Raw genomic sequence first — 10423 nt, forward strand, 5'->3', positions numbered from 1 at the left:
ATATTATGTACTGGTCTAGTCATGAGAATCTAATCCTTAGCATTATCAGAAGTGTCATTTCGCCCGGTAAGAAATTGATACAACTTTCGAAGCTGATAATATTTTGCATTTTGTTTAGATTATGGACAACCACACGAAGGAGGAGGAACTAAAGCCTCATATTCATCCCACAATTCTCTATGCTTTGAAAAATATTCAGACACGGATAATAGACCTTGTGTTAGCTTCCTAATTTCCTTGTATAAGTAGAAGGATCTAGATGCATTGACCTTATCAAACTCTCACGAAGGTCTTCCCAAACTTTGTGAGCATTAGAAGCGTATATCACAGAACTAAGTAAATTTGGAGTTACAGTGTTCATTATCCAAGCCAACACAATAGCATTACACATATCCCATAGCTCATATAGGCTACGATCAAACATGTATTTTCTACAGGTTCTTAACACAAAACCTAATTTGTTTTTACCATGCAATATAATTTTCATAGATCTACTCCACAACGAATAATTCTCAGAACCTCGAAGTTAAATTGAAATGAGAACTGCACCTTGTGTATCAGACGGGTGGATATAGAGAGGGTGATTATGATGAACTAAGTCTACATTCTGATCATGTAGTGTTGGAGTGGCTGGGGCAGAGGAAGTAATTTCTTCGATAGGAATTGTAGTAATCAATTAGCAGATCTTCAAAAATCAACAATTGAGATTGAAGTTTTCAGTGAATCGAGATTTAATCAAAGAGGAATTATTGTCGTAGATCACATATTCGAATGCGAGCTCAATTTGTGAGAGTTTTCTACTTACTTCTCTTCGCAGCAAACTTCTCCTAATTGCTGAACCAGGTAACATCAACGGTGCTCTGATACCATGTTAACGGAGGTCAGCTATGAAGATTAGCAGAAGAGGAAATGAGACGAGAGAGAGAAGGAAGTGAAATGCATTCTCACTAAATCAATACTGAGCTACAAAATCTGAAATGAAATAAAACTCCCTATTTATACACATGGCTAACTAACTAACTAACTTGTTAACTTAATCCTACACTAATGCCAACTCATTAACAGTTGGCATACAGCTATATAATTGCTTCTAACTACCAGCCTCAACATTAACTATGGGAAAATTTTTTATTACAAAGCTCACCAACTTTAGTACAAGACTTAATTGAATAGCATTGCTTAGAAAAATTCTGAATTCGAAACTGTACATCCTGATTTAAATTGCAATCTCTTAATATTTTTCTTTTACATACCCAAACATTAATTATGAGGAATTTTAGATGATTTTGCCTTTATTTATGTCTTAAGATATAATCTCTCTTCATTGAATATTTATTCTATTTATGAGCTATCTTCATTTTCAAGAATAATTATTATTAAGGATAAAACAGAAAAATATAATTTATTTTGTCTTGAACTTCTAAAATAACAAATAATTTGAGACAGCTATTTTTAGAAATCACGACAAATAATTTGAGACGAAGTGAGTACCAACGATGAACCAATTCACAATTTTTGCATTAAATTAGCATAAAAAATAATTTCACAACATCTGTTGGATCTACACAAAGTACAAATAAAAGGCAATATGCCTCATTCAACTAATTTAGGCATCCTCTCATGCCTAAGAATCCTGTTTCTATGTTACACCTGAACAATCATCATTCTTATTTTGTAGCTACCAACTAGAGAAATCAAGTCAAGCAAATTCCTAAACACAAATCACTCCTTACACTTGAAAAATGAATCTTGACTTCTAGATAAAAAGATCATTTGTTATCTTTTTTTTTGTGTGTTTCAGCCAACAAGAGCGGTGTAAAGCAAAAGGTTCCAAGTATCAGGCAATCCAGGAAGACACCAATGACTGCAGTCTAAAGTATTGTGATCACTGTAAAAAGTTGGATGCCCATCTTTTCTATATTGAGAGAGTGTTGTAATGTCTAATAAATAAACTGGCTTTTTAATTCTGCTAAGCACTTTGTTCATTACAATCACTGGTGTTGGTGTCCCTGCTGGGTACCTTATCCCAAAGAATGGTTGTGTTTCTCCTTTGCATGATTTTGTTGGTTCATTCCAGTCCTTTCCCCTGGTTTTACAACAATAATTAGATGTTAAAAAGAAATTGATGTTAATTATTGGATCAATAATTCTAAATCATATTACTTGTATTTTGGGAAGTTGAAGGGGAATCTTGAAACAACGGCCAAGTTGTTTTCGAGTGACCTATAGATCACGGATTTAAGCCATTGAATCAGCCAGCCACTGATGTTTGCATCAGGGTAGGCTGCTTACATCACATCTCTTTGGGGTGCGGCTTTCCCCTGGGGCGGTCCTTTCATAAAGCAAGTAAAGTAACTGCTTTAGGCCCCACATTTTTTGGGGCCCCATTTTTTGTTACACCTAATAGGATGTGTATAAGTTTTAAAAAAAGATTTTGTGAAGTGAAAAAGTTTGATTTCTTCCTTTAACAAGTATAGAGAAGAAGGATTTGCAACTGCTATGATTTCTGTCAAGAATATTGCACTTGAAATGAATATCGAACCCGAATTTTGCATGAAACGTGTGATATATAGGAAATAACAATTTGATGAGAATGTTGATAATAAAATTTCAAAATCTTTCGAAGAGTACTTTGGAGTTGATTACATTATACATAGTAGACAAGGCTATTTTTTTCATTTCAAAATAGATTTGAACAATTCGAAGCATATGAAAATATTTTTGGTTTTCTATTTAGCGGTAAAAATTAAGATCACTAGATGATGAAAATTTGAAAAAATAATGTCTTAATGTTGAATGTTCCTTAAAGCAAAATAATCAATTCGATGTTGATGGTTTAGATTTATTTTCTGAGTTAAAAATATTAAGAAAAATAGTATAATTAGAAGATAACAGTTTAATTGATACACTCGGTCAAATAAAAAAATTGATTCTTTTTCCAATGTCTATAATACTTATGGAATAATGTTAATAATTCTTCTTTCCGTCGTTTCAGCAAAAAAAAAAAACAAATTAAAATTAATAAAATCTCACCTAAGATCAACAATGTCTCAATAAAGGTTAAACAGATTAGCTATACTGTCAACTAAAAACGACTTATTAGAAGTTATTGGTTATAAAAAAATTATTAATAATTTTGTATCTAAGAAACGCTAGAAAAATAGACTTTAAATAAATAAATAAATAATTTTTTTAAAAAGGGCCCTTATAAAGTTTGGGTTTAGGCCACAAAACTCGTCGGACCGCCCTGCCTTTCCCCGAATCCTGCATAAATGCGGGATGCTTTGTGCACCATGCTGTCTTTTTTTAATTAGTATTTTGGGAAGTGACCGGACGAAAATGCCTCAAGAAAATTATTTAAAGAAATTGCTTACTCGTAATGAGTTGGGGAAACTCCTTGGAAGAAAACTTTGGTTTTAGTTGGGTCAACATTTCGGTCAACCCATCTTGCCCATGTGTACATCCCTTTGTAATAAGCTACCAAACGGTTCATATCTTTGAATTGTTTGTTTCCTTCTTGCATGTAATCCCACCTGCAAAAATATTTGCTTGACTTTCAGTTTCGTTTTAGAAAAGATTATAATGTAACAATAATGATATTATTAGCGACCGGGCTGAGCCAATTGGGCCAACAGGTGATACTGGTCTCGGGCTGGATCCAATTGGTGGGTTAGGATTGCAGAACCAGCCCAGATCCTTTATTTAAGAAAGATGGACTGGGCCATGTATGAAAGGAGCCGCACTGCTAAATGGGTCAATATACTGGGGTTAAATTGCGGGGATGTGAGTCGACCCGTTCACTTACCAGGTTTACCTTCTAGTAATTCGACTGTTCAATTGAAAATAGCCTGAATAAAAAAAGGATCTTACGGCTGAGAACTTTTGGTATGGGTCCACCAATGCCAACTGTTGAAAATCAAGACGTCCATTCCTCTCCAAGCGTTGCCGCCTCGGATAGAGTCCAGTTTCAAAACAGTTCCAACATTTTCTTTCACCATATCCACCAAGTAGGGCGATCTGTACAGTAACAATCTAACTCCATAGTCCTGTGTCACATGCCCAAAATAAATGTTTTCTCTCAAATTAAAACTTGCCAAAAAGTTGGTAAACCAGTTTTAATGCACTTGTAAATATCTTGTACATCACGGAAAAAAGTTATAAAAAAAACAAAAAAGGAGAGTTATTTCTTCTGAAAAAGCAAACGAATTAAGTAGTCAGCAAAAGTAAAGAGAGGAGGTGGTCCAAGTATTTGTTGGCCATACACTTTAGAAGACTATGTAGTACGTAATTAATGGGCTACCAAACTTACATGTCTTTTTCTACTTAGTTCCTTTTTTCAATTAAGCAGTCTAGTTTCTAACTACCACCCCCCAACCCCAACTACTAAGAAGTAGGTGTGGTCTCCTTTTGCCCACAAAGCCTATTGTAAAATGTGAATAATATAATCTCCAACATTATTTCAAATTTTTGAAACAAGATCTATGGACAAACACACTTAAGGGTCGTTTGATTGGGTATATAAGAATAATGTTGAATAAGATGTATTAATAATGCATGAGTTAGTAATGCAAGCATTAGTTATAAAGAGATTATTTTTATCCATTGTTTGGTGTGGTATATTAAAAATTAAAATGCATTGCATAGTTTTTAAGAAATTAGTTGATGCCCTCCATATTCTTTAACTTTAAGGGACTTTAAGTACAATTTTATTTTTAACCATGCTAATGCATGTATTAATAACCTTGGTATTGCTAATACCATAGTTTATTATGTATTAGTTATATATAGGATAATACCAAATAAGTTGTATGACTAATACTTGTATTAGTAATACATATATTAAAAAAAGTATATCAAACAAGGAATTAGTAATACCAAAATTTAATGGATGCATTATTTTCTATATTCATCCTACGGTAAAAACTTACCTCCACCGGGTATTTACACCAAACCAATATATACATGGCATGTGTCTTGCATATAAACTTCAATCATTTAACCATGATAAATTATATGGATTCTCATCTAATTAAATTAATTAGCTACAGTGATTAACAATCTAATGTCAACAGGTAATATTAGATCTGTCCCTTTAGCGAGCCAATCATGTAATGACTAGTTAGACACACAAATAGTCCACTATTATATTTTGTGTCAGAGATGCAATCTTAATTTCGACGTGATCACCGGCGTAAATGATGATAAATCTATAGGTTAATTTCGGAATAAAGTTGTGTTCAAAATATATTCATGATTGCCGTGTGTTCTTTTTTCTTACACTTTCTGAAATCCAGTTCAAGAAATGTTTGACCAATTAAAGACTCGATGAAAAACAGGGCGTAGAGTTTAAATTCCGACATAAAACTTCAATTCTCATAAATGTTTCGGTGACTTGCTGCTTTTTATTTAAGCTTCTCACCTCTGCGTGGGAAAAAAGAGAAGACAATAAAATATGGAGCGGCCGCCACTTTGTCTTTATTATGCCAAACAACAAATTTAAAGTGAAACTTGAAACAAGCTGACCTTTGTTTAATTTCCATGATAATTATGACTCATCACCTCCCAAAAGTTAAAAAAGTAAAATACTTCACGAGGATACCTAAAAGCACATTACAACTGGTAATTTAATTTCTATGCTTAAAACCCCAAATTTATAAAACCAAAAGTTCATAAATACAACCATTTGGTGATTTAATAAAACAAAATACACTCCGATTGAGCATATTTCCCTGTAAAGCATGCACAATTATTATTCATATCATTACAAATTAGCATCCTATGTGGTAGAAGCTACACATTTTTAATTTGTGCATGCCTAAGTTTGATCATCACTTCTCCCTCAAAGTTCTTAATAATTATGTTCCCTTATGTTTTTAGTTTGAAGAGGAGCATTGGCGTAAATGGTAAAGTTGTTGTCATGTGACCAGGAATTTACGGGTTCGAATCGTGAAAACAGCCTCTTATAGAAATGCAGGGTAAGGTTGTGTATGATAGACCATTTATGTTGTTTATTTGATAGTTAACAGAGCTCTTTTTCAGAGCTTTGGATACTGTTTTATATTGAGTTAATAATTTTATTTGTTTATATTCCCTTATGAGACATACGACCTAACTGTTTCGCCATTTTCACAACTTCCCTCTCGCAAACCCAAAGATGAATAAGAGAAAACGAAAGAAGGAGAAGATTTATTACTTGGGAAAAGATATTTTTAGAAAGAAAAAAAGTAAATGAACTTATGAACGTACATCCAAACGACTATGTCATTTAAAATTTGACTACTCAAAGTTTTATGCTTTCTAAAAATATCACAAGGCTTTTACTAAAATTGAGAAAAGAAACAAGCATAACAGGAATACAGGTATGTAGTAAAAATTATTCTTTTCTTTTTCTTTCCTCTAGGGAAAATTTCACTGTCCATTTAGAACTTTAACTTCCCAAAGGCCTACATAAGGACAAGGACAAGACAAGCATGTCATAAATAAAGCTACTCCCACATTTTTGCCAAATATAAAAGAAAAAATAGTTGAACCACAAGAACAACATTTTGAATGAAGTTTTAATTTAACCTTATGGTTATTTAACTTAATCTATTATAGCAGTAAACTAATCAAATATTCTTTTATCATAGTAAAATAATTATCTTTCCGCCACAACATAACATACATTAAAAAAAATAGCCGGGTATACTAAGTTTCTGCTATGCGTGGGGTCTGGAAAAGGACTGGACCACAAGGTGTACGTAGTTACCATGTATTTCTGCAAGAGACTATTTCCACAGCTCGAACTCTTAGGGGTGTGCATTCGAATCGGTTTATCGATAAATCGAATTGATTATTTGTTATCGGTTTATCGATTTCGATTTCGAAATTTTCCTTATCGAGTTATCGATTTCGATTTCGATTTTGTCCTCTTCGGTTGTCGATAAACCGATAAGATATACAAAAAAAAAAACTACCCTAATACTCTTTCCTTTGCCCTAAGTCCCTAATCCTATTATTTCATCTACCATATTTAAGGAATGATCATATTTAAAGCAAGGGAATGAAGTTCAAATTAATGAAAAATAGAATTAGTGATGATGTATTTTTATTTTTTTTTATACCGTTGGAGTGTTGGTGGCATACATTTAATCCCTTACTTTAGTTTCATTGCATGTGCTTGTTGACCTAATTTTTATGTTATAAAAAGTGTTCGTCTTATTTTAACTTCTTTTTGTCCATATTAATTAGGTGTGTTTATAACAATATACTTTCCATGGAATCCCGCAAATTTTCTTATTGGTGTAATCGATAACCGAATCGATAAGCCCCAAAAATCGATAAATCAAAATCGAAAAAATTGAAACCTTATTGAAACGATAACGATAAGCATATGTACAAATCGATAATCGATAAGTAATTATCGATAAGAGTCAAAATCGAATCGATAAATCGAATGCACACAGATCGCCTTACCTCCCAACTTAAAAGTTACAAATTTTTTTTTTATCGTATTAAAGTAACTAAACTAGGTATAAATTATTACGAGAATAGGAAAAAATAGCAGCATGGGCAGAACTAAATTCACTAACCACAAATGCAATTTCAGAAAGTCCTTCTTTCCTTATGACTGCAGTTCTGGCCTTTGGCACCCATGAATGAATCATGCAAGCTAATGACTGCCACATATTCAAACTCAACGAATCGCCAACAAACATTATATTCTTCCCCCTATATTTCTCCAAGAAAATCAACCCGTTAAACCTGCAATAAACATTTTTTAACAATTCAAATAAGTAGAAAACAACAAAACTAACAGTAAGAGAATGAGTCAAAAAGAATCAGTATATATTACCTTGGCAGGTTGCAGGAGAAAGGTTGCCATCTGTATTTAAGGTACAAATTATCAGGTCTTTTGTACTTTTGACAGTTGAATTCATTTTCAATGAAAGGACAGGTTGAGAAATCATAGAGAGGATATGAAGAATCATAAACCCATTTGCCTCTGAAAATATTACAACCACTACTTCTTCTTCCTAAGAGATTTCTTGTAGTAGTAGTATCTATGGAGTTGTTGCTTGTGTTATTCAGATAATAATGCTCTGCTTTTGTTTCTACTGAAAATAGCAATAACAGTGAGAGTACTAGAAACCCCATTTTCATTTTCTGTTGTGATCTTCAAATTCAAATGAAGGTACTAACTACAGTGTATGTAATGTGCTAAAAACGAGAGGGGGTGATGTGGGGTTGGGGCGAGCAGGGGAAAGTAGAGAGGGGAGGAAGATGCAGCACATGGTTGAAAGCCACAATGTACCATATATGTAGTCAGCATATAATGATGGGATCTTAGTGTGAATTTGATACTCTTCTTGAATGAATTTGAAATATGAATTTTTAAGTTATATGAAATTATAAAGAATATTTATAATATTAATTAATTTAATCGACTGTAATAGTGAGTTTATTTTTTAGATTATCAAGATAATATAGATGTGGCAAATAACGTAGAAATGGTGTGGGGTAGCCACTTTTTAATGTGGTTTTTAATTTTTATACAACATTTTTAATGCGGAGCAAAATAGCCATTACTTTATTAAAATTAATACAAAAAAGCGATTTTACCCTTTTTTCATGGGTGCTGTGTAAATATTAAGGACATGATGTCCTAAAGTTTAACAACAGAAGCTGCAAATACATGACACTTTGTGCACAACACTCATGAAGTTAAGGACACCGTGTCCTTAATATTTATATAACACTCATGAAGTTGAGGACACTATGTCCTTAACATTTACACTGTACACATGAAGTTAAGGACATCATGTCCTTAACATTTATACTCCACATATGAAGTTAAGGACATGATGAAGTTAAGGACATGTCCTAAAGTTTAACCACAGAAGGTGTAAATACAAGACATTTTGTCCTTAATATTTATTCAGCACTCATGAAGTTAAGAACACCATGTTCTTAATATTTACACAGCACTCATGAAATTAATGATACCATGTCCTTAATATTTATATTGCACATATGAAGTTAAGGACATGATGTTCTAAAGTTTAAAACAGAAGGTGTTAATTCAGGACACATTGTTCTTAATATTTCCATAACACTCATGAAGTTAAGGACACCATGTCTAGCATAGGGATATTTTCGTCCCGACAGGTAAAAGTTTATTAAAGCACTGGCTAAAGAGTAAATATATTTTAAATAATGGCTTAAAAGTAAATACAGCTCTAATTAGTGGCTAACTGTGCACTTCCCCCGCAAATAACTCATCCAAATTTGATTGGGTTAAAATAGGGGTGGCAAACTAGCGGACCGGGTCAGATGTGAGCGGGTCAAAACGGATAATGCAAAATAAAAAAATTATCCAACCTAACTCATATTTAATACGGATAAAAAAACGGGTTAACCGGCGAATCAACGGATAATATGGATATCTATATTATCCATGACTTCTTGAATATGATCACTTTTGGGAGAATTCCTAGTTTTCCAAACTTGAGGAACCACCAATTTGAGTCTTTATAAATGTTAAATTTAAACCCATTAGTTATCAATTGGTTATCAATTTTCTATATGGATAATATTTTTTTTATCCATATTTGACCCATTTTTAAAAAGTTCATTATTCAATCCATTTTTAATGGATAATATGTGTGAATAACTATTTTATTTTAACCATTTTGCCATCATTAGGTTAAAATAAGTTGGATTAAGATGGGTCGAACATTGGCTCATAACCCAATTGGCCAAAGAGAGAGACAGCATTCCCTCCTTTTTATTTTTCAAATTTTGTTTTAAAAAAAAAGTGAAGACAAATATGTTTTCCTTTAGTTATTAGCTTAGGTTCTTCTAAATTTACAAAATTCTTAAATCACTAAATTTTATTTTGTATGTTTGGAATTGGGTTGCATTTTGAACGATTGGATTAAGTTACTAGTTTGATCCCCATAATTTGAGTAAAATTTTCATAAAGTACTATTTTTTAGTAGTAATTAGCCATCTATAGATATCATTTGCTATATTATGGATTATAGATATTTTTTATGTGGTTATAAGATGTATTTGATGTATTTAAGCTATTGTATTCATGAATACAGTAGCAAAAATAGGCGTGAATCAGGGAAGTCCAGCTAATCAGTTGTTGTATTCGAGTATATTCGACTGTATTCATGGAGTGAAACATAGGATTACAGCTGGACAGATTATTGTATTCGACTGTATTTACGGCGTGAAATAAGGGATTACACTGTTTTTAAAAGGGAAAGTGAATCAATTAACATAATAAACTCCTAATATAACTCAACAAACTCAATTATAACACACATTTTTTGCATTTTCAGTTATAAAAAAGATTCTCAACCGAAAAATACCCCAAAGACATAACAATCTTCATAGAAATTATATAATACATCTGAATACATAAATTATATTA

The 10423-nt window shown here is 32.4% G+C and overlaps 1 protein-coding gene across 1 annotated transcript; it reads right to left on the bottom strand.

The window, feature by feature from the left end:
* Window positions 1–1497: 1497 nt before the first annotated feature.
* Window positions 1498–8296, bottom strand: LOC104235172 (protein trichome birefringence-like 39). The gene is made up of 5 exons (XM_009788868.2): window positions 7835–8296; window positions 7572–7743; window positions 3871–4046; window positions 3375–3533; window positions 1498–2086 (listed from the first exon to the last, which is right to left on the bottom strand). Exons 1-5 carry the CDS (start codon window positions 8140–8142, stop codon window positions 1798–1800), a joined length of 1104 nt encoding a protein of 367 aa, XP_009787170.1. The 5' UTR covers window positions 8143–8296; the 3' UTR covers window positions 1498–1797.
* Window positions 8297–10423: the final 2127 nt, after the last annotated feature.

This window comes from Nicotiana sylvestris, chromosome 7, assembly GCF_000393655.2.
Source record: "Nicotiana sylvestris chromosome 7, ASM39365v2, whole genome shotgun sequence".
Taxonomy (NCBI): domain Eukaryota; kingdom Viridiplantae; phylum Streptophyta; class Magnoliopsida; order Solanales; family Solanaceae; genus Nicotiana; species Nicotiana sylvestris.

What these genes read in the sequence shown, in the direction of transcription:
- LOC104235172 (XM_009788868.2), bottom strand. Translation starts at nt 8,142, where the DNA reads ATGAAAATGGGGTTTCTAGTACTCTCACTGTTATTGCTATTTTCAGTA. An exon ending in TTCTCCTGCAACCTGCCAAG is followed by an intron (nt 7,744 to 7,834) that starts GTAATATATACT and finishes TGTTTATTGCAG; the next exon opens with GTTTAACGGGTTGATTTTCT. An exon ending in TTTCTGAAATTGCATTTGTG is followed by an intron (nt 4,047 to 7,571) that starts GTTAGTGAATTT and finishes CATGTGACACAG; the next exon opens with GACTATGGAGTTAGATTGTT.